The sequence below is a fragment of the Crocodylus siamensis genome, chromosome 11, assembly GCF_052110815.1.
Source record: "Crocodylus siamensis isolate JL-2025a chromosome 11, ASM5211081v1, whole genome shotgun sequence".
Lineage (NCBI taxonomy): Eukaryota > Metazoa > Chordata > Crocodylia > Crocodylidae > Crocodylus > Crocodylus siamensis.
The window spans coordinates 47623130-47647337 of NC_143405.1; the positions used below are offsets into that span (position 1 = coordinate 47623130).

Below are 24208 nucleotides of genomic sequence, written 5' to 3' on the forward strand. Positions count from 1 at the left end.
AATCCAAAGCAGGGAAATATATTAACAGGCCTGAAAGTTTCATTTCCATATAGCACAGGCAATTCCAGTTCAGTCCTGTCTGCATAACAACAATCGCCATTCGCCACGTTCACGCAGGAACAGAAAAGCAACAGGTTATAAGATTATTTGGCCACAACTGCAATTAAAAACAAATTACCAGTATTTTTATCCTCAGTCTGGTTTATAAACTCTAGACTTGCAGTTCATAAAACAGTCCCTGTATTATAGAAATCTCCCTGGGCTGCTATTGTCCACTCATAGCAATGGACAAAGTAAGCTGTCACCTACAAAAGCTAATGGCTTTCTGAACAAGTCAGTGCTTAAGGTGACGCCCTGCCCTGCCCGCTTTCTGCCTAACTTCAGATCAGCAGAGCTGACTACCTTTGTCTAAGCTACTGCTGTTTCTCAACCCAGGTACCATACCTTACATCCCATTTGGATCTGTTCCATCCTAATGCCTAATACCTACCCGTCTCCAGCCCCAAGGAGGAGGACGAATGAAGGCAGTCTGTTGTACATCAACCTGGTATGTGAAGAAGTGAAACTTTTTATCCTTAGATCAATACTTTGCTCATATATTATACTTTCTCGTCTGAACCCTTGAGGAGGTGGGTCTCACCGCCACCATCCTTATTTTACAAGTGTGGCATTGAGAGGTTACATGATTTGCCCCAAATCACAAAGTCAATCTGTTGCATAGACAAGAGGCATGTCTAAAATGGCTCCACACTGTTCTCAAGGCAGGCACTGAAACATCGGCCCTGCCCATATGCTTCTTCTCCACGTACCCCAGACCAAGGAACACAGCAGTGAGGATTGCTTTGGGGTGGACTCCAAGCATGTCAGAGGCAGAGATCTTGAGAGCAGCAACAGGGAACGCTCTCATGGCATCCTCAGTACTGTATCCCCAGGCTTGGAGCAGGCAGAGGGGTGTATGGGCAGGGCTGTTTTTAGCAGCTGTTTTAGGAGTGGTGCGGAGCCAGCATAGACCTACTCTACAACCTTTGTTAGTGAGTGATGAAGATCTAACCCCAGGAGGTACTGTTTCCCACAGCACATTAGCCCCCTGAGCCCAGCCTTCTCTCTCTAAGCAGAATTGAGCACATCATTTGTAACAGATCATTTAAATGAATGCAGCCTCTTCGACATGTAAAACATCCTTGAACATATTACTGTTTCCTCTGTTTTCTGTCATTCAAAATTATTCAGAGATTTTTTTTGTAGTCTTCTCTGTGAGTACTCTGAATTTGTTGTTTGAGATGTGATTGGTCAGATCATTCACATGGTATCATTTTGGATCCTCAGCTGGATAAGAACACAAGCAGCTTTGGCCCACTGACACACAACCCATTTCAGATTAGTTTTCCATGGACACTCCCATGTGTAGCTTTCAGAATTGCTTTTGGGGCACAATTTTGCTACTAAAAACTTGTAAAGAGTGTCCGCATATGGTAATTCATTCCGGGTAATTCATTTTTAGGCTTCCAGTGACTATCTGGAGGTTTCCCCCACATCCCTCAATCCAACAGCATCTGGTATTTAATGCTTCCTACAACACACTGTTGGATGCAACTGCAGTGGGGGAACAGAAAATCCTTCCTGTTCCTCTAAATCAGTTTATATCTTTGAAACATGAGTTCTAATCCAATCTATCAACCCATGCATCACTACAACACCCATCACTCCAGTATTAGACACTAATTTGATTGATTAACTTGGTAGGTTGACAGTTTTTTGGTTTTTACCTAGAAGTTCTCTTCCTCCTGTGTGTTCTCCATAGCACACTGATATTCATAGAGAATAGAAAAAAGGGTTGGGATATATGATGGGCTATTTCTTCTACTTGTTAACACATGAGATCAACAACGTAGTAAAAAATAAATCCATACAGGCTGGTAGAGTGAGACTCGCCAGTTTAAGAGAAAACGGCTTTTGCAGCATAACCCAGCTGGCAGAAAAAAATATACATTTAACTTTGAAACCTGAAGTGTTCTTTGAGGGAAAACGAATACGTTTTAGCCTTAAAGGGATCACAGACTGCAATTATATAATTCTTGTCAACTGATGTTAAAGATAGGCTGGAAAGAATGTATATTGAGGCCCTGTAATAAAATGAGCTCCTTTACTCCTTTCAAATGTTTGCAAGCCTTGGAGGTTATCCAAAGGTCGAATACAGGAAAAGTCTTGGTGAACAGAAAACATAACCATGAGCTTTTTAATACGGGCCCTTTTTGTAATAAAATAAAATGATTGTAAGGGAGGAGATGGCCGGCTCTGTCTCCTCAGATCTAGGGCCCGGGGGGCTGAACCATAATCAATTGCTGCTGTTCTACCCTCTTCTCCCCATCCAAGCCTGTAAAGGAGAGGGCACCCCAGTAAGGTGCATCAGGGTGTGGTGCGAAAGCAGCAGCAGAGGAATGAGTTTGAGGTCACAGCCATTTACCATGGCAATGCAAAGATGTGAGTGTGCAACTGCATCCCTTTGGCTTCCATGATAGGGGGGCAAGCATGCCAACAGGAAATCAACACCCAGATCTTCATCACTCACTAACTCAGCCAGAGGAATTATTAGAACCAGGAAACTTTCAGTATTTAACTTGCTTTCTGTCCAGATGGATGCAAAAACCATTTTATGGGGCAAGTCTAGAACAAGTCACCCACCCCCGCACGGCTGACACTCCAGGGCAGAACAGAATACCTATTACATTTCTTATAGGAAGTGACATAACAGGACTAGAATGGGGGTGGACAATACCCTATGGAAATGCAACTATACAAGGGAATTCAGACGTAATTACTCAAACTGAAATGTGGACAGAGCACCAACGCTGCAGTCTCTGCTCTTGCAAAAGTGTTGTGGCTTTTTTAATGGTTGTGAGTGGTCAGAGTGTTTGGTTTTCCATTTCATCTGAAATATTTAGCAGCATTTCAAAATCAGAGCGTTTCCTAGCATCCTCTCCTTCAGGTGTCAGTTGAGCACTGATTCAGATGAAAGACAGGGGTCTACCAACAGTCATCAATATTGCTCCTAGAAACACCCAGAGGTTTTCCACTCAAGTTCCACCAAATTGAGCCTGCCCTCTAACTGGAGAGATTGTGTAGATCTGGCTTTAAGGCTGCAGATACAGTTCTGGGTGCCACACTTCAATACAGTTCTGGGCACTGCACTTCAATAATGATGTGGAAAAACTTGAGAGGGTCCAGAAAAGAGCCACCCGTATGATCAGAGACTTGCAAGGGAAGCCATATGAGGAAAGGCTCAGGCACCTGGGCCTCTTTAGCCTAAAGAAGATAAGGTTGATAGTGGACTCCTCTGATATAGCTTACTGCTATATCAAAGGAGTGCATGAGGAGCTCAGTGAACAACTGTTTGCTAGGCCACCCCTGGGGGAGACCAGGAACAATGGATATAAACTTCTGGAAGGCCACTTCAGGCTTAATACCAGGAAAAAACTCCTTCACAGTCAGGATGTGCAGACTGTGGAATAAATTGCCTCCAAAGATGATGCTGTCACCTACCCTGGAGGTTTTATAGAGGAGACTGGACAGTCACCTCACTGGGGTCACTTGACCCCGGTTTTCTTCCTGCCTAGAGCAGGGGGGGCAAGGTCCCTTCCAGCCCATTACAATCTATGAATACCACATATGCACACCCTGCCAGCAGCCTGGGGCAAATACTCTTCCTCAAGCCAGGTCTTTCTCAGCTATACTCTTTCCTTTACTTATTTGTTCCTCCTCCTTTCCCATCATCATTATGTCCAGGAAGAAGATTCCTCCTACAAATTGTTGGGCACAATTACAAAACATTCCACCCTAGCAAATGACCCACTGCTCCAATTTTACACCGACTCAGTGCAGGTTGGGGTAGGCCATTGGGAATTGTGCCAGCACAGTGTGGACATATGACTAAATTTTACTTACTATGTTCTTATGAGTACTGAAGCCAAGCAAGCAGGATAAAGCCCATGTTCAGTGTATTTGCTTTGATATCAAATCATAGTGCATTAATTCAAACCCGTTGTTTAAGATACTGGTCATCAGATAATTTTCCAGCACTATTTGCATCCTTTCCTCTGACCAGAGTGCCTGGGGGTTGGGATGAGTGGTGATGCTTCACACAAACAGGCAAAACTAGCTTTTCAAACATTCCACACACTATTGCACTTGGAAGACACCATAACTTTATTATTTGATTTTTTTGCAGGGAGGATAAAACCGGTCTTTTTAAAAGGTATGTGATTGTCAGTCTTAACACACTCAACCAACAATCATATATGCTGCTGGCTCATAACCACCTCTGTGGTACTACAGCATGGACCCCCACTTTTATCTTGCTTCACTTCACTTGACTCTTGTTTACACCTTTTTCCTCCTCCTCTTGCTGGATGGGGTTCCTCTGCTTTAACTTGGTGCTCCTCCTCTTGTCTGTTAGCTGAAAATTCAATGAGATACATTCATTAGAAAAATGCAATGAAGTCATTGGAAATTGTACCATTGAGAATTCACATCTTCCCTACTCAGAACCTGATCTATGAATGCACTCAAGTGCAAGCTTAAATCCCAATGATTCGATGAGATTTCAAGACATGCTTAAGCACCCTCCTCAAAAGAAGTATGCACCAGATTTGGGCCTAAGGTACAAAGTCCTGCCCTACACAGGAAAAAAGGCTTTGAGGCAGGAGAGAGCACACCAGTAAGGTGACTCTGAGGATCTGTGGAGTTGAAGACAGAGAAAGTCTCAATGCTCTACTAAGTGCCAAGAGCCATATTAGCCTCAGAACTGAGGACGGGTTTTCAAAAGAGCTCTGCATGTGGAAGAATGCAATGTGCTGGAAATCTGGCTCTAATTGTGAGCACTGAGCAAATCTGGCCTCCAGCCATGTTGAAAATCTGCCTCTACATCTTCACCCTAAAAGACAGGATTTGAAAAATGGGGAAAGCATCATGTTTTTTCACCCTCAGCAAGCTCACAAGCTGCACAAATGATACTGTTCAAATGAAACATGGGTGAGTACCTATCAACGGGGACCCACCCAGCCTCAGCATTTTTTTATGCCAAATCATGATCGTTTAAGAATACAATGAGCCTGTGGAGAGAGGGGATGTAGTGGAGAGTGGTTTGTATCCTTAACTGTAGCAGCCCTGATGAAGTCCCAGCCATAAACAGGGAAAGCCTGTTTGAGAGAGAGAAGGACATGGATATTGCTCTTATGGCCTCCTACAGTGCTGGACAACCACCAGGCAAAGACACCAGGGAGCTTTTGACTGAAAAAAGAGGTGTGGATGTCCACTTCACATATCCAAGCTATCAACCCAGGATGCTGTGGTTGCTACCTCTGCTGCTGCTGACTGCAGCACCTTGGCTACTTCCACAGCTGCCACTTTCTCAGCCGCCTTCACGACTGCTGCAGCAGCTTTCTCTGCTCGCACATGTTCTAGTGCTGCCATTGCTGCTGCAGCTGCTCTTGCTGGTGTTTCTGCTGGCTCCACAACTGCTTTTTCTGGGGTTTTCACTGCCATCACAGCTGCTGCAGCTGTTCCTTCTGGGGCTTCCACTGCCACCATTGCTGCTGCCCTGTTCCCTTTAGGGGCTTCTCCTGTTACCACTGGTGCTTCAGCTTTCCTTTCTTGGGCTTTCCCTGCCACTGCTTCCATTCCTGCTGTTGTATCCCTCCGGGATTATCCAGCAAGCAGTCACCAAAGGACAGCACGGGTCTGGTCCTATTAGGGGGAGAAATGGAAAGTCAAGTAACTACCCTATCATTATGAGACAGACCTGAATCCAGGTGAGATGCAGGGTTTATGTTCCAGCCACAAGGCACAGAGCAAGCTCCTAACACTGTCAGGCTAAGGAGCAGGAGTCTGAGATTCAGAGCATCACCCCTTCAGTTCCCAAATTCTAGGCTTCTGATCTCCAGGATCCTAGTCCCCTTTGGACATGGGGCTGAATTCAGCCCGGCAGCACCTGTTACCAGAGCAGGTTCAGTGTTCTCTGACAGCGTGGGTCTCTCAGCCTTCAGAGACAAAGAGGTGACAGGCTCTTTTCTTGTTCAGTATCTGAGTAAAAACAAAAATTCTCACCAGCAACAGAGCATAATCTCTGCAGAACATGCAACTGAGACGTGCCCTTTTCCGAAAGTCACACCCTTGGTGGACCCTCTGGGAAGACAGTCCAAAGGACTTTCCTCACAGGCAGAAAGAAGCAGGTGATGCATATCTTCTCCCCAAACTTCTTTCAATTCGGAGACATGGCAGCCCTTATTATTCAAGTCCTAGTCTCCCCACGCAGCTCTACCAGTACAATCCTGAATTATACTTTTTTGAGTAAACTGCTACTGGATTATGCCAAGGACTGGAATGTCCCTTCTGGTAGCACTGGGCAACTTTCAACCCATATGGAAAGAGTTCTGAAATCCAACTATTATTTTTAATAAACATTAAAAAATACATAATTAAATATAACTTTAGTAAACATTCCTGGCATAACATGACATGTACAACTGACATGCAGAGATACAGGTTAGGCTAGGCAATTATTTCAGCTGGAGGGCCACTTAATGATTTTTGGGGAGCTGTTGAGGGCCACACATATCTAATGAATGGTGAAAATATCATCCCAACAAAGTATAGATAAAAGACAAATCATATGCTAAAAATCAAACATCTATTATAAAATATTTTAATTGCATTTCAAAAAGTAACTTTTTTTCCTGATTTATGTTGTTTAGAGCATCACATATAGAGGTGAGATACTTGGCCAAGGGAGGACTTCCCCACCCCCAACAGAGCTCTGCCACCATGCAGTCACCACCAAAATCACAAGGGAGCTCCCACCTTGGCCTGCCACTCAACACACCCCTCAAGAGCCACTTGCACCCCAAACCCACCTGCTCACCACCCCTTCCTGTCCATGCTTTCCCCCCCCCCCACCAAAGCCTGGCAAAGCCCAGCAGCCCCCTCTAGCCTACCCCACCTCCCTGCCAGGGCTCTGCATGTTGCTCACCCACAGCTTGGGAGTCCCCTTTCCCCCAGGAGGCGCCCTGGCCCCTGAGCGCTGGGGGCAACCTCACTTGGGTGGACAGGATGGGAGCCATGCTGGCTGCAGCTGGGAAGTGGCAGATGGCTGGGCTGGCCTGCGGTACTGCACAGGGCAAGGTGGGAGGCAGGCATGAGGCTTCACTTGCTGGGAGGCGGTGGGTCTCTGGGAATAGGAGTGGAGCATCTGCCACATGGTCTTAGCACCCAGGGTGGCTCCTGCCAGCTCTGAGTCACAGGTAGGCAAGGGTGCCACCAGCTCTGCCTAAGTGAGGACACTGTGGCTTGACCAGGGCCTGCCACAAGATGCTCGGCAGGCAGGCAGGACTGCTTCCACCCAGCATCCTCCATGGCATCACCAGAGGCCAGAGCTGGAGCTACTACCCACACCACCCACCTGTGGGCCAGATAGAATCAATCAGCAGGCCATAATTTGCCCACCTCTGAGACGGGCAAATCCTCTTTCAAAGTTATCCTCTCTTTTTTAGGTATGTTGTCCCCAAAATACTACTGAGTGAAAAGACTAACTGCAGCACCCTTTATAAAACTGTGAATTACTTACAAGAAACGTTTCCTGAGGAAAGGTAAATCCAGCCCAAGGCATGAGGAAGACCTGGGTTATGATGTTATAACCTTTAGTCCATTCAAGCAGAAACAACTGCAGGATTGTGCCCAGCAATTTGAATAACCATTTGCTGCGATATATTATATTACTACATTCATTATGATCAACTGAGGTCTGTTCTTTATCACAGAGCAGATGACTAGCTCTTTTGGGTGTGTCTACACAGTGTAACGAAGGTGTGACATCTGCATGAATAGACATAGCCATGCTAAATTTAATCTAGCTAGCACAGATAATGACAACAGTGAAGATGTGACCACATAACAAGCTTCAGCATAGGCCAGCAACCCAAATGTGTATCCAGGATCAATTCCAGGCTTGTCCATGGCATTACACTTGCAACACTACTACTGTTACCCATGTTTTCTAACTGAAAGCTAGCCCAGTTATGCCTGTATATACTACCTTCATTCTCATATGTAGGCCTATCCCACTTTTAGAACTGATCTTCCCAAATCTGTGAGAGGTATCAAACCATTCAGGTACAGGACTAGAAGCCAGGACTCCTGGGGCCTATGCTTGACACTTCCTGAACATGAACAAATCGCCATGACCATGAGCAAATACCTTCTCCGCTCCAGACCTGTGCTTTCACATCTGTAAAATGGGGATGAAACTGATTTATGTTGGGAGTGGGATTTTTGTGCCGCTCAATTGAATAATGTTTACAAAGCACTTTGAAATTCAGGCATGGTCAAGGGTATTTTTTCCACCACAGATGATAGCATGTATCCATATTTATTCTGAGAAGCAAATTGCAACTCTTCAGCTGCAACAGATCAAAGGATGACCCTCCTGTAAGATTCATTTAAAAGGGAAAGCCCAGCAAACAACAAGACTGTGGAGAGAAGAGGAATGTTTCCTCTGGTGAAATATGCAGAAAAATGCCCCAAGTAATAATGCCAACATGATGCATCTGGAACTCCCAACACATGCAGGCCAGCACTTTTTACCTGAGCCAGCAACCCGAAAAGCTCAGGTTTGAGAGGATAATGACTGTGTATCTCATTCAACAGGCTAGTGGATGCAGTGGGCACAAAAATCACTCCCTAAAAGCAGACAAATACAAATCTGAATAGATATACTGGAAGACTGCCATCCCTATTCAGTTTCCAGGGCCAACACTTTCAGGATACTGGCTCTTTCCAGCTCAAGCACACTCAAAATACCACTAACATAGGGTGGCATCTGGCATTATGAAATGGTGATGACATGACCATTCAGTGCCATTTAGTGGATGGGAACTGGAGAAGAAAACAAAAGTAAGGCAAGAAAGCCAGCGAGTGAAACTGGGGAGTGAGGTTGTGGGGAGTAGAATAAATGCCAGACACTGAGGGGGAAAAACGAGAGAAAAAGGAAAAGCAACAGGAGGAAAGAGAGAGAAAGATGGAGAAAGGATTAGGATAGAAAACAGAGAAAGAAAGGAGAGGAAAAGCAAATGAAGAGGTAAGAGGGTTGGCATTCCCTAGTGCTAAGGGAAGAGAGCATCATACATCCTCCGACTCAGACGACAGCAAAAGGACGAGAAGCTGTTTGGATGCAGGGACACACACGACACAAGTCAGCCCCTTTCCTCTGATGGAACTGCCACTTTAACAATCCACCTGTATATCTGCTTCATTAAATAGTAACCCTGTAGGTCTGCTGACAAGAACATACTTCTCTCCCCTTTGGTAATTACCCCTGAAGGCTGGTCATGCTCACTGACCAAGAAACACCGCAACAAGCAGCCTTTCATGCTGCAAGCTTTACCTTTGTCCCTGCCTGTTCACATGTACTAGGTAAAGGCAGGCATGATGCCTAACTGACACCAACACCCCCCTTCATGTTCACGCGTTCCAGCTGCCAAGACACACACAGAGATGTCTCTCATCGGGATGAATATGAGCTCATTAGAGAGAAAGTCAGTTCCCTGTAGCTCTGCAGGAGGAACTGGAAACTGTCTGCCTCTCCTGCTGCATGCAAAAAAAACATGACCAGAACCAACGGTGACACGTTACTGCTGATGAATCTGGTCCAGCTGTGGCTGAATAAGCTGGAAGGAAGAAGGATCTATACAGACTCCATGGGCACAAGGAGAGAAATCATTGCTTTGTAGTGACAGGACTGAAGAGGGATTTCAGACACAGGTCTCAGGTAGGAACATGGGAAAGTCACTTTATCTCAGTGCCCCAATTTCCCATCTGTAGCACACAGATAATAATGCCTTTTTTCTCTTTGCCTTATGTCTTTATATTGTTTGGTCCTCAAGTCAGAAGTAGGGTAGTCTGAAATGGCCCTAGCACAATGAGGTGCTTGGATCCTTGTTAGGGCTATTATAACAGTGACCGAAGTCTACCCCAGCATAAAAACATTAAACACACCCATTGGAATCCATGGACATTACACCAGCTCATACCAGGGCTACTTTGTTTCAATGGAAAGCATAAAAATGGGATTTTAAAAGGCTCTTCCCTTCAAAACCCAAAGTTTTTGGGAAGTTTGAGAACATGTGGCTTCCCTCAAAGATTTTAGGCCTCTTTACTAAGGGGTGTATTCTCAGCGCTCATGCTTTATGCTAGTGATCACCCTTCCAGAGTGCTTGGGAGCTAAATTCCACAGACATTAATTAATATAATAGTACAAATGATTAAAAGCTAATATGGTCCTTGGAATTATTCCACTCCTGGTTAGATGATGGATCTAAGAATAAAGAGTCTTGACTCAATTGTGCTACTAACTTGATATGGGACCTCAGATAAATCATTTTTCTCTCCATGCTTTGCTGTTCCCATCTATAAAAACCTTGGGATGAAAGTAACCCAAAGAAGAGCATAAAGGTTGTTCCCTACTTTGCATTGCCAGAGACTTGGTCACTGAGGGCCTGAAGTTTCAAGAAATTTAAGCCTAAGGTCTACATCAGTTTTGTGTATGTGTAAAACAGCACGGAGACCCCCCTTCTGCATGGGACTCCTTTTTCTGAAATACAGCTAAAAAATGCATCCTGACCATTGCAGGCCTACAAGGCCTCCTCCCCTGACAGGCTTCTGGTCAAAGTGTCCTTCTGTCCTACTTGGAGCAGCACGGCAAGCAATCCAGGCTTCCCCACCCAGAGTGTTTGAATTCTTGAACACGAGGAATGTTCCCAACCCCGCCTGTCTGTTCCAAATGCTCACATACCATGCCCAAGCTTGTGTGATCCACGTGCCTCCCATTTGTCACAAAAACTCCCTGATTTGCTCTGTCAGTGCCTGGGCTTAGATCTCTTTCCTGCTTTGCAGTGATTTCTTTCACTCCAGGAAATATTGAGCAAGGGCTCCTTGTCTGAGATTCCCCCATCCGCTTTCAAGTGAGTTGACTTGTTCAGAGTCCTCCAGCTGACATCAGACAAACAGTTCTTGCTACCAAATAAGCTCAAAGCAAGTACCTTGTTTCCTAATTGAATACTTGGGTGGAACAGCATCAAAACCAAAACAGCCGTCAGGGACTATAGCAACAACAGGTTGCTCTGTTCTATGGGCTGAGGGATTGTGCTATTTGGCGTGAAGGCTGCCCAATGCTTTCCATTACAAGATCCTGGTTTTTTGGCCACTTAGATCCTTCATAAATGTTAACCCTTTGGACTGAAATTTTCCACTTGGGTTGTCAGCTGAAAGCTGAGTTTTGGGGAAAGTTTCAGCTAAAACTATCTGTGTGATTTTTCCAACTCTAGAGGAACACGTCTTTTTTGGCCACGTTGAAGACACTTGGAACCATTTGCCTTAAGAAAGTTTAGTGCTCTTTTATGCTTTAAAGCAGGGACTTGAAATATCACAGGGTGGTTGCACTGCTGTCAGGGATCTGTCTTTTGTAATCCCTATAGAAGTGACACCAAGCTAGCAAAGTTAAAAGCCTCTGAAAAAATCAGTTTGCATATGCTCAGCAGAGGCTTGTGGAAGGTTAGCAGCTAAGTTCTCCTTTGTGTTCTTGACTATGGGGACACTAACATTCTTTTAATGTAGTTTTTTATGTAACTTATAAAGAATTAATGAAATCTAAACCTGCCCTTGTTCTTTTTTCTAGGGTTTGGAGAACCAACAAAATGATATCAGGGATACGACTCATTTTGATACACTTATATTCCATTATGGCGTGGAAAACAGCTGAGTGGGTAGATTCCCTCCAGAAGTTAGGAGGTGGTGATTCATGTAATTCCGGACTGTGACTGGTTCAAGCAATTTGGAACTTTATGAATGAAAGTCACAAGATTTGGCAAACAATCTGGTGTGCTGTCCCTACCCCAAACCCTCTTGACAGGCCAACTAAGTGAGAAAGATGACCTTATGCTCCAGGTGGGGCTGTCAAAGTGAGGGAAATGTCCTTCATTTGCAGGGAGTGTTAATACTTATCATCAAACAGCTCTCAGTACAAAGCTAGTCATGGTCCATACTATATGAATCTCTGGCATATGCAGCAAACATCACACTTGGTCATCAGTGCAGCGCAGCAAGGACCTCTCATGTTCCAGACACCTCTTCATCCCCAGGTTGGGTAACACCATGCACTTGCTCCAGAAAAAGGCATTAGGTGATGTTCATGATCCAAAGCTTTTAATCCAGCTCCTAATTCCTTAGCAAGGAAGAAGTTCACAATGGCTCACCTGTTAGAGCTGCTGCTTTCAGACCATGAAGGTTGCATTTGAATCTGGGCATTGATAAACATACGAGTTGCAAAACAAGTCAAGCTTCAGAGACACGGCCCTCTGTCCCCTCCCCACACAGCAGCTAACAGCTAAAACATGAAAAATTCAACATATAAGGAAACAGAGACAAGCAACGGGGACATAACTATTTTACTGTACCTAAGAAGTGATAAGTAAGAACTGTCATTGCTATGAGACTGCAAAAATCCTTATCCCATCAGCCATTTTTTATGCTCGTGTCAAAGCTGCTATTACACATGCAGTCCTAGAGCTTGGATCATTAAATAACACTGATGGTAATGTTCTGGAGAAATCTAGCCACCTAATGTAGTATCACTGAATTCCTCCTTTGACCACGATGGTCAGAAATATCTGATTTTTATCACTCTGTAAGAGCTCTCAAACAACCTTGAGAAGTTACCATGATGCTTATAGTAAAACTCTTGACTAGCCAAGGTAATAATTGACAAAAATGGACTAAAATGTCTAATTAACAAAAGGCTCTCAGAAACAATGACCTTCCCCTCACAACAGCTGTACAAGTCATGGTTTTTCACTTCCAAGAAGTAAATTTCTTCCCACAAATCTGACAAAGGGAAGACTAGAAATGCAGCTCAGTTGCTGAACTTTCTTCTAGTCAGAAGAGATTCAAAGGGAAGAAAAGATAAGGCTGAATACTGTGTATTCATGCATGGATATATGCTTTAGAGGAAACGTACCACTAGGTTTTCACATGTGAAAGAGTAACTTCGAACTCAAATCCTGGATGGATGGGCGGGAGGGGGGAAGGAGAGGAGGTGGTGATTGCCAGCCGACGGTCAGTGTTGAACTGGTAAGGGAGCACTTAGAGCAGCTGAATGTCTTCAAGCTGGCAACTATACCAGAGAGTGCTGAGGGAAATGGCTGGAGTCATTGTGGGACTACTGACGAAGGTATTTGAAGACTCATGGTGCTCAGAAGAGAGCCTGGAAGACTGGAAAAGGGCCAATGTGGTGCCAATTTTTAAGAAGGGGAGGAGGGAAGAACCAGGAAACTATAGGCCAATCAGTCTGACCTTGATACTGACTAAAGTCTTGGGAAAAATTATCAAGAAGTCCATTTGTGAGAGACTGGCAGAAGGCATGATGCTGAAAGATAGCCAACACAGTTTTATTGCAGGCAGGTCAGGTCTGACCAAACTTGTCTCTTTCTATGATTGAGTAATGAACCACTTACATGTGAGAGACATGGTTGATGTCATATACTTGGATTTTAAAAAGGCCTTCAAAATGATGCTCTTATAAAAAAAACGGAGGGGTTGTGGGCTGACAGAGTCCACGGTCAGGTGGGAACCGGCTAAGGGGTCAAACCCAGGGAGTGTTAGTGGATGGGTCTGTATCATCTTGCCGGGAGGTGGCCAGTGGTTCTTGACCCCGTGCTCTTCAACACCTTTATCAATGGTTTAGAAGAGAATGTGGAAAGCACAGTGGCCAAGTTTGTGGACAATACTAAGTTAGGGGAAAAGTGGTCATGCTAGGGGATAGGATGCAGATCCAAGCAGACCTGGACAAGCTGGAAAGGTGGGCAGAGCAGAACCAGATGCAGTTCAATAAAGATAAATGCAGAGTGCTTCATCTGGGGAGAAGTAACCAGCAACATGAATATAGGTTAGGAAATGTCCTAGCCAGCATGATGACTGAAAGGGACCTTGGAGTTATGGTTGATCACATGATGAACATGAGCCACCAGTGTGATGCCGTAGACAACAAAGTTAATGGTATATTGGGTTGCACTAGCCAATGCACCGCAAGCTGGGCTAAGGAAGTGATGCTTCTCTACTTGGCATTGGTGAGATTCCAGCTGGAGTACTGTGCCCAGTTCTGGGCACCACACTTCAAAAAAGATGTGGAGTATCTTGAAAGGGTCCAGAGAAAAGCCACAAGAATGATTAAGGACCTGAAGGACAAACATTATGAGGAAAGACTAAAGGATCTGGAACTGTTCATCTTGGGGAAGAGAAGATTGAGGGGGACTTGGTGGCCATCCATAAGTATGTAAGGGGTGAATATTGGGAGATGGGAGAAAAACTGTTCGCTAGGGCACCCCAGGGGAGGACAAGGAGCAACGGCCATAAACTGTTGGAGGATGGTTTCAGGTTGAATATAAGGGTGACCAGAGTCTGGAATAGACTTCCCAAGAAGGTGGTGCAGTCCTCAGCCTTGCAAGTCTTCAAGAGAGGACTGGACAGACACCTGGCTGGGTTCTTTGATCTCAGCAGTATTCCTGCCCAGAGCAGAGGGGTTGGAGTCTATGATCTTTTGAAGTCCCTTCCAGCCCTTAATTTCTATGATTCTATGGTAACTCAGTGGGGCTTCTATTGGTATTGTCAGGAGATGTCTTGTCTGTTCCTATAAAGTAGGATTGAAGTCCATTGCACTTATGTGCAGGACATGCAGGAAAGACACACAAGACATTACATGGAAATCCAGTAATAAGCAAAGAATGTCCTTGTATAATCAAGACAGTGATTAATTCAACAGCTATATTCTTCTCTAATACTAAAATAAGATGACCAGGAAAATTCATGCCAGGCAACTGTGGACCTCATAAAGTGCACAGGTGCTTTGGAAAGTAAGAGGGGACTTTTTAAAAAAACTGTCTCAGTCAATCCTCCTTACAAATAATGTAATAGGCATACATGTTTTATTCACCACCCTACAAAATGTGGTCAATAAATGAGGTAAAAAAACTAGTATTCTGGTTCTTTGTGATGCTGTTGAGACTAAAACAACCAATATCAATGCACTTATGACGGGGAGCTATCTGAATGGGACTTATATGTGACAAGCTATTTCACAGACAAGGACTGTTTCACTTGGAACAGTAGAGACTTCCAGGGGTCTGTGGCATTAGTGAAAACTGATCAGACCTTTTACTTAACAGTCTCATAATACAAGAACAAGGGGTCAACTCAATCAAATTGAAGGGAAGAAAATTTAGAATAAATTAAAGGGAAGTAGAGGTAAACCCTATTTAATATAATGGAACACTCATTTAGATTATTTATCTGAATGATACCTACAATTTAGAACAATAAAGCAAAGCAGTTCCTAGATTTGCTCCATGCATAAAGGCATATTTATCATCCTCCCAAAACAAAGTTCACCCTGCCAAACTTCTCACTCATATTGCAAGTCAAAAAGGGAACAACTGGCTACAACTACCACTCCTTCCACATGTCAACACCACACATGTCAACACCAGCCTAGGACTGCTCTGGGAAAGAAAGACTGGATCTTTGTTTCTGAATGAAAGTCATCAAAGCAATGATCATTTAAACTACACAAATCATACTGACCAACTGTAGAACTCATTTCTTCAGATCAATGAGTCAGACCTGTAGCTAGTCTTCTGATTACTAAACCAATAGCAACATTTATAGTACTGTGGTATAGGGAATCAAATCTAATTCTTCAGGGCCAGGTTTACCCTGTGGTTTGGATCTGAATTCTTCTCCTGTTGCATAACAGATGGTGGGTGTTGTGGAAACTTCCTGTCTTCTAAAGTCACAAGCAATTGCTATTGGATTTGATGGACCAGTGATCTGGAGTGGTTGATTCTGTGGCAAAAATGTACTTGCCAGTTTGTTTGGTGTTTTTTTTTTTTTTTTTTTTTTTTTTTTTTTTTTTTACAGATTTCTAGACTTAAATAATACTTTGAATTTTCCAGTGTGCATCTTGCACTCATATGGATTGTGGACCAGGACAAAATTCAGCTACTTCTAAATTAAGTTGCACCATCAAGATCTACTAATGGTCAGGCATGATATCTGTTCAGTGTCTACAGAAAGAAATCTGATGCGAGTCATTCCCTATCCTTGCACACACATATATTTGCATCCCTCTGTTACAGGTCATGAATTCATCAAACTAGTTATTTCATTCCTATGGTTTATTAATTTATAAGCTCTTTCATCCTCTGGTGCATTTTGAGCATTTTGAAAACTTTTTAGTGCTTCTCCCTTTGTCAACCATATAACCAGGCAATTAAACAAAATTCCCTTAAAGGAAAACTTTGTTTAATATTTAAACAAAAAGGTTGAGCTGTAAACATTGCAGTTTTATTTTATGACCATTACATCAATATTAGAGTCAGGTGGGAGGTGCGTTATGCTTTTGGAAATTAGCTTTCCATGGGTGACGTTCCAAATGATGCAACTTTCTTAGAAACAAGGCTGACATCAGGAAGTAACTCCAAAAATCAGCTAGAATTCAGAACTGTTTACTAAGGGAAAAATCCTTCACCCAGCACACACGCAAGCAGATAATGCATTTGGGCTTCAGCAGGTGTGTGCAGGGAAAGAAATTCTTCTCTGTTAATGGCAGCAGAAGGAGCAGTTCTCCACAGTGGCTACTGCCTTACAGTAGCTTTTGCAGCTGATCTGTGTCTAGTTTAGATTATAAGGTCCTCAGGTCATAGACTATGTTTAGCACAACACTAAGCACAATCAGTGCTTATCAGAAATTTATAGGTCCCAGTCTGACTCCCACTGAAGTCAATGGGAGTTTTGCCACTGACTTGAATGGAAACAGTGTTGAACTGTATTTCAGCTGGTAGCAAAATATCTACATAGAAAACTCAAGGTGGGGGTGGGATTATTTCACCCCTTTTCTATTCTTTCCTTTTTTAATTTTTGAATGCAGCTACCTGAGGAATGGAAAGAGATGCTTATTTACCAGTAATTCTGTACAAAAGCTCAGGAGGAGTAAAAACTAATGTAATCCACAGTTGGCCCTGCTAGTATGTATGAAAACATAATGGTAACTTAATTAAGTAGTTGAATGTGAGGTTGTTTGTGAATCAATGAATACACAAAAGTCTCTTCTTGCACTGTGTATACATAAAAGTCTCTACTTGCACTGTGTTTTTTTTAACCAACTCTAATAATTGAAAATACAGAGCTAGTTTAGACTATAAGGAATAGATTTAGCAGCAATTTAGCTAGGGCACTTTCAAACTTTCACAGAATTTTTTGTGGGATCTTCTTTAATCACTGCTCACGGTCAGATTTATAGCTGGCAAAAGAAAATAAAAGTGTCCCTGGGTTTGTAACAAAACACTCATTCAAATCCTTTTGGTCAATGAGAACTTGTATTCATTAAGGAAAAGGCTGCCTCCACCTTCACAGTGGAAGGTTTCTCTACTTTGGAGATGAGCCACTAAGTTCTGACAAAAAGTAAACAGCCATGAAGCTTTGCCAGAATCTCCGATTATCAGACTGGAACTTTTGGGGAGGATTCAATTTCTTTGTTGCCCTGTTGCACTGCATTGATACAGCTGTGCTTCCACTTCCAGCCCAGACTGGAAATTGGGATGTGTTAAAACACCAGAGGATTCATGGTATTTCTAACACGAGCCATGGAGCAGTATAAATCTTATCAGAATGGCAGTTCCTATGAGATTCCCAGACAAAAGAAGTCAGACCCTTATGTTACATTTTGGGTAAGTTTTAAATCTAGAGACTTTTTCTACTGTCTGCTTCACTTGCAGCCTCCATATGCTGTTCGTCTATTTAGGCTATAAGGTCCTCAGGGAAGGAGCATGACTTCTTATGTCTTTGGGCAATGCCACCACCACACAACTCTGATTCTGGCTGCTGCTAAGCATAAATCATATTGATAATTCCATGCTGTGGGCTAGTACTAAATGGTGTGACCTTCCCTGTCAGTCCACTCCAGTGCAGGAGTCAAATTCAACAAACAGAGGAAATGTAATATATGAACATTCATCAGATATGGCACATCATGATCAGCAAGTCCAATCAGGAAAAAAATCGGCTGGGGAGGGACCTACTAAAAGAAAATCACATGTAGATCTCTCCTCCCTTTCTTTTGACTATGTGCTGATCCATTCAACCCACATATTCCTATCTATGAGATATTCTTTTAAAAAATCAGTCCTAATGATATATTAGGCAGCCCAGAAAGGGTCCAGTCAGAAATGATGCTTACACTGTGTCCTAGTTTGGCCACAAAAAAAAATCCAATGATGACAAGAAGGGTTTGGGCATCTGAACACGGAGGTAAAAATCCCACTTTCCCCCTTGCATAAGGCAAGCAGTTTCACAAAGAATCAAGCCAAAGATTATCTTCAGGGTTATTGTGATCTGACTATGAGCTTTCTCGTCAGGCTGCCAGTGGGAGAAAATAAAAAGCTTTCTGAATCAGGCCCTTATCATTTATACCACATTACAATCCAAAATGAAAAATGACTTGCTCCAGATTTGATAGAATAAAGCATCTCAAGATGCAATAGAAGTACCCAATTTTCAATAAAGATATTAAACCTAAGCTTCAAAAAAGGGAATAATTACATCGTTTTTTGCTTTGAGTTTTAATGTTAAAAGTGTCAATTTATAAAACTAGGTGAACATCCACAATTCATAAGCAGACTGAAGCTAATTAGACCCCTTTTGATCCTTTATTTTGCCTGGAAGCTTATTTAACAACTTTACACAAAACTCAAGGTTTTGACACACTAGTGGATGGGGGGAGGGGGAGGGAAGCTCAGCAGGGAAAAATTCTTTATGCTGCTTGCTTAAAGAAGGAGTCTCATCGCTTCCTAAAGCATAGAGTGCAACCACCAAAACCAGAAAATGCTTGCTAGCAGTGCAATCTACTACCTCTTACTTAAGCTCTCTGGATAGGAGGCATTACAAGTAACAACTACTATTAAAAATGATTGCTATAAAAAAGTAATAATTGTTACAGTAGTGGTCTTATTTTCCATGCCTGTATATTTTGGGTCTGGATGACTGTTTTAAATGAAGGAATGCAATAAGAAAAAGCAAACATCAAGTCTCTAGGAAAGTATGCAGGCCTCCTCTGGAACTGCCTCTGAAAATGACCTGGCTGCTGACTACCCAAGAGCATTTCTTAGAAATGGAAAGGTGCGGTATAGAAATAAGACAAGCAGTCATAGCGATGTACACTTCAATGGCGTTGTAGTCTAGGCTTCTCAAAGGAACTACTGAGAGGCCTTTGCTTTGGACACATAAAATTAGACTGACAGGGCACAGCGGTCAAATCCTGTGGTCTCACCAGTCCTAACCTACTGTATCTCCAAGAAAGCTGATGGATTTTCACTGAAGTAGTTGAGTAGAATAGACAACATGGGACCCTTTAGGACCTTTCTACCGCTAATTTTTGTGTTTATACTAAGATTTTCTTCTTCTAATTGGGGTTCCCCAAAACCTACCTCAGAGACCTCTGGGTCTCCCATTGCTCTCACTCCACAATTTTCCTCTTTTTTTCTCTGACCTACACAGACACCTGGCTGCTGAACTGAGACTTGGGGCAGAATAGACTGATTAACAGACATGAGGTCTTGGGGAGAACTCACCACTGCAGCAGAAACAGGACTCATAAGGGTGGGGAGAGCTCCTTCCTGCCCTGAAACAGAGGAATAGCATTTGGCACCATGGATATACAGTATTCTGGTTCCCACACAGGCATCTTGAGAGCTAAATGGAGCCCAAATGACTCAAGAATAGACAGTCTCAGCTAAGAAAAACACCTGAGGTAGTTGGGTCTGGGATATGATTTTTTAACAGTCTTGCTTCATCATTAGGAATAAGATGTGGGTAAAAATGATCAGGGTGGTACACACATATCAGCTGCTCCACTGCAGTGGGAAGGTGCTCCCTGAAAAGAGAGAATTTCAAAATGGATTGGATATCCTAGGATTTGCAACTGGCAGCAATCGCTTTCCTTTTAGCCAAGACACATCTGCAAGACTCAAAATTAACAAAGCAAGGCAAGGCCTTGCCAGAGACCTGTCCAATTGAGAAGAAAATCCCAACCATCCACTCTCCAGACCATTAGTGTGTCATGACCTTGAGTTCTGTGTAAAACTGACTTTCAGTTGAACTGGCAAAAAATGCAGACACTGTTCGATGTAGAGCTGCACCCAATTATGTTAAATAATGTCTAGTGGGCAAAGCACATGCCTGAGTCTGGGCTCTTAGGCTCTTCACAAGCACCAGCTGTTAGTGTCTATGTAAATGAAAAAGGACTCTCACTGGCTATGTGTGATCATGGCCCGTAACCTAGTCTTTCTGTCCCTTTGATTCTGCTATCATGAAAATGGGGGAAAGACCTACCTGGAGTCGGGGGTAAGACCATGAGTTAAGTTAATGCATGGGTATCTGTAAAAGCACTTTGAGATCCTAAGATTAAGATGGGGCAGGGACACGGCTAAGGAATCCTCCTCGCCCTAAGTCTGAGAACTCTTAAGTGAAAGACAGGACCCAGGATCCTCACCCCTCCCTCCACAGTACGGAAGGATGGTACTCACCTCCTCCCACTTCCCCTGGTCCTCCGCCTGCGGCAGCAGTAAACCTCCTCTGCCCACCCAGCTTACCTTTGATTCCAATGGCTCCTTGATCCCACACGGTTCTGCATCACCCTCTGCTTCTGCAGCAGAACTAACGCCCATTCTCCACTGCTGCTCCCTGGGCCAAGGGAGGCTGAGGTGTGGAGCAACAGGTTCCATGCTGCAAGGAGCTGAGGCACATTGGGACTAGCTCCTTCCAAAGTTTAGGTCTAGACCCTCTGCCCTGAGCAACATAGCACCTCTAGTGCTTCACTTCATACACCAGAATCCAAGAACTAGGGAGGTGCGAAGCTTCGGTCCCTGATTCAATTTGGTGGAGATTCAGCCCAATTCAGTGGCTGAATCTCCAAATCTGAATCGAATCAGAGGACCCGTTAATCTCTCCAAATCAAACTGAAACCTTCCAAATTGATTTGGGGAGATTCAGAAAGATTCGGAGATTCATATATAGAGACAGCTTTAAATGTTTTTTCTGCGTACCTCTAGGTAGCAGAGGCTTGCGAGTGCTGCGACGCTGGGGCAGTGGGAGTGTCCCACAGAAGCATGGGGGGGTGCTCCCCAGCGCGCTTGGCAGCAGATCCAGAAGTACTTCTGGTTCACTTCCGGGTTCGCCGCCGAGCATGTGAAGGGCCCCCCACACTCCTGTGGGACGCTCCATGCGCCCCAGCATCGCAGCAATCACGAGCCGCACCTGCTACCTCAAGGTATTTAGAAAAAGCTTTTAAAGTTGTGTCTAGGTCCGAATCACTGATTCTCTGAATCAGCATCGAATCTTCAGATTCAGATTTGGTTGAATCGAATCAGGGACGGTGATCCGAATCAACAAATCGAATCACTGTCCCTGATTTGGGCCGAATCCAAATCCAAATCAAAATCAAATAGGGCCCCCTTTGCACACCCCTACCAAGCACTTGTGACATTACTACACTTCTCAGGATTAGCCAGTTAAACCTTGAGCTCTGTCACTCTCCCATTTGAAGGACACAATCCCAGAGCTGAGATCTGTGTCCAAACCCTAGTCCAACCCTATTGTGAGTCTTCACCCACATCTCCATACCTCATGTGCAATGATTTGAAGGTTACTCCTATTTTCAGTCATAGTAGGTTAATATTCTATAATTAAAATGATAAAAGATTAGAACTTTCAAGTCATCCCAGATCCATCAGATCTAGATCTCAGCTGGGCAATCCTCTAGCCTTCCATAGATCCCACCTCCCCACCACCCCAATCCTAATCTTAATCCTAAACTAAACATGTTTTGACCTTGCAGGGACCTGAGACCCGAATCTTCTGAGTTACAATCCTCTCCTTGAATTTTGTAGAAAATTCGTTTCCTCACCCTGTTCAGAGGCTGTCGCAGCTTGTTATTTCACTGCCTTTCCTCTTGCTTTTCTTTGGGTACATCTGCTAAATCAGTTTTCATCAGAAGAGGAGGAGGAGGAAGCAGTGAAGGAAGGAACCTGCATGAAGACAATAGAGTGATATTTCACCCCTATGGTATAGATCACAGTATTAATTATTTAAAAGAAACCATTTGTCCTCTGGAAAGTTAAAAGCTTAACGTATTAACAAAAATCAATACTGAGTGTTCGAGAAAATTCTGTTCTGCTTTATGCTTTAAACTATCACTTGGAGACACACCACTGGGCTTCCCCTTTCTGCAGGTGTGCAGAGGCAGGACATTTAGCCTAGAGACAGAAGTTACACAAGCTGGTTTATGTGATCAGAAACCAGTTTAAACCTGTAACAGAACAGAAGTTCAGTGCATTTAAACCACTTTCAAAATGGCTGAAACTGGTTTAAGACAAACCTGGTTAGATGTAGTATCAGACTGAACTGATGGAGGCAGGGCCAGATGCTGGCCAGGCCAGCAGGCTGAGACAAAAGGGAGGGAGGGGGGAATAAACCCCTTTTCCCACCTGCAAGGGATCCCAGCAAGAGTCTGTCAGCCAGGAGTGAAACAGCCCCTTCTGGCTTTTCCCCTGCTCCCCGCTTGAGCAGAGGGGCTGGGGGTAACAAAACACCAGCCAGGCTAGCACGCTGAGGTGAAAAGGTGGGAAGGAGGTTTAAACCCTGCCTGCAACCTGCACAGGACTCCAGCTGGGGTCTGCCTGGCAGAGGTGAAATGGCCCCTGCCTGGCTTTCCCCCTGCTCTCCACTTGAGTGGAGGGAAGGGGGTATGGTCAGAGGCCAGACAGGTTGGCAGGCTGAGGCAGAGGGGAAGGAGGGGTGTTTAAACCCCTTCCCTGGTTCCAGACCACAGCCGGAGTGTGCCTTGGAGGCAGGGACAACCCCTGCCAGGCTTCTGCTCCACTGTTGCCTCTCAAAGGGGGGAGAGGGCATCCCTTGCTGGGGTTTTCTCCCTTATTGCAGAAGAGAGCAGGGGGGGCATGGGCATGGCCATGCCCCAGCCTGGGGCTGGCATCCTGAGGTGGGGAGGGGGTTTTCTCCCCACCTGAGTGTGCAAGCCCTGGGCCGGGGTGTGGCCACTAGAGCAAGTAGTGAGGGGGGAGGGCAAAAGCCTGGCAGGGGCTGCCCCACCCCCAGGCAAACCCCAGTTGGGATCTGGGGCCAGGGAGGGTGTCTAAACCCCTTCCCTCCCTGCTTCAGCCTGTGAGCCCATACCTAGGGTGTGGCTACACCCCGTCCCCTCCCCACCCCCACTTTCCAGTCAACCAGGGACCAGAGGGCAGGGGCTGGCAGGGGCTGCCCCCTTCCTCCTCTGAGGCAAGCCCCGACTGTGATCCCATACAGCCCTCTTCTCTCAAGCAGGGACTGGGGAAAGCCTCAGAGGGCTTCTTTCCTCCCTTCCCTTTGGCAGTGACTGGGAAGTGCACTCTAGCACCCCCCAGCTTCTGGCCTGAGCTGCTGCAGGCACGTGGCTGCATTTCCCGAATCAGAAGTGAATGTCTGCTCATTTGCTTCCCAGTTCAATCTACGCAGTTTAGACTAACCTGCAAAGATTTAATCAGTTCAGCCTCTGGCTTTTTAATGTCTGTACTTAGCCCTAGACATAAGAGATGAAAGTGTTTGCTTCCATTTATTTTCCTGATTGTTCTGTTTCAGATGCTGTTAGTATATTCACATGGCTATCTGGCTTTGGGAACAGACCAAGGTCTAGGAGTTTAGGTTAAATATGGCCTGTGTTACACTTGGGGTAGGAGACAGAAAGGGTATGTTAATAATAATGGCCCAGATTTACAGCTCTATTTACTATAGAATTTTATCATTTCTATTTGTACAAATTTGGCCTTACAAGCAACAAAAAATAAATAAAGAGAAGCTTCCATCAGTGGATCTCAAGAATTTCAACAAATGCTAATGGATTCATTACTTTAGCCCTACCATAAGACTAGTTAAGAGTATTGTCCAAATGACAGAAGAAGTCACTACGTGCATGGAAGTACTGGCTGTGGCTGAAGGTCTCAAAACCAATTGGCAACAGAGCCAGAAAGAACTCTCCTGACTCACCATGCAGTGCTTCTGCCATGAA

General features: G+C 44.3%; 1 protein-coding gene across 3 annotated transcripts in view; it reads right to left on the reverse strand.

Annotated features, from left to right (window-relative positions):
• Positions 1–4185: 4185 nt before the first annotated feature.
• LOC149855825 (uncharacterized) overlaps positions 4186–24208 on the reverse strand; it is a 39699-nt gene continuing 19676 nt past the window's right edge. For 2 of the 3 annotated variants that reach the window (XM_090021945.1, XM_090021943.1), the window contains 4 exons: positions 22055–22175; positions 19722–19771; positions 5356–5742; positions 4186–4453 (listed from right to left, as the gene is read on the reverse strand). In XM_090021945.1, coding sequence (XP_089878071.1) covers positions 4358–4453; positions 5356–5676 — 417 coding nt within the window. In that variant the 5' untranslated portion in view covers positions 5677–5742; positions 19722–19771; positions 22055–22175 and the 3' untranslated portion in view covers positions 4186–4357. The remainder of the gene's footprint in view (positions 4454–5355; positions 5743–19721; positions 19772–22054; positions 22176–24208) is intronic. The other variant, XM_090021944.1, reaches the window with a different exon arrangement.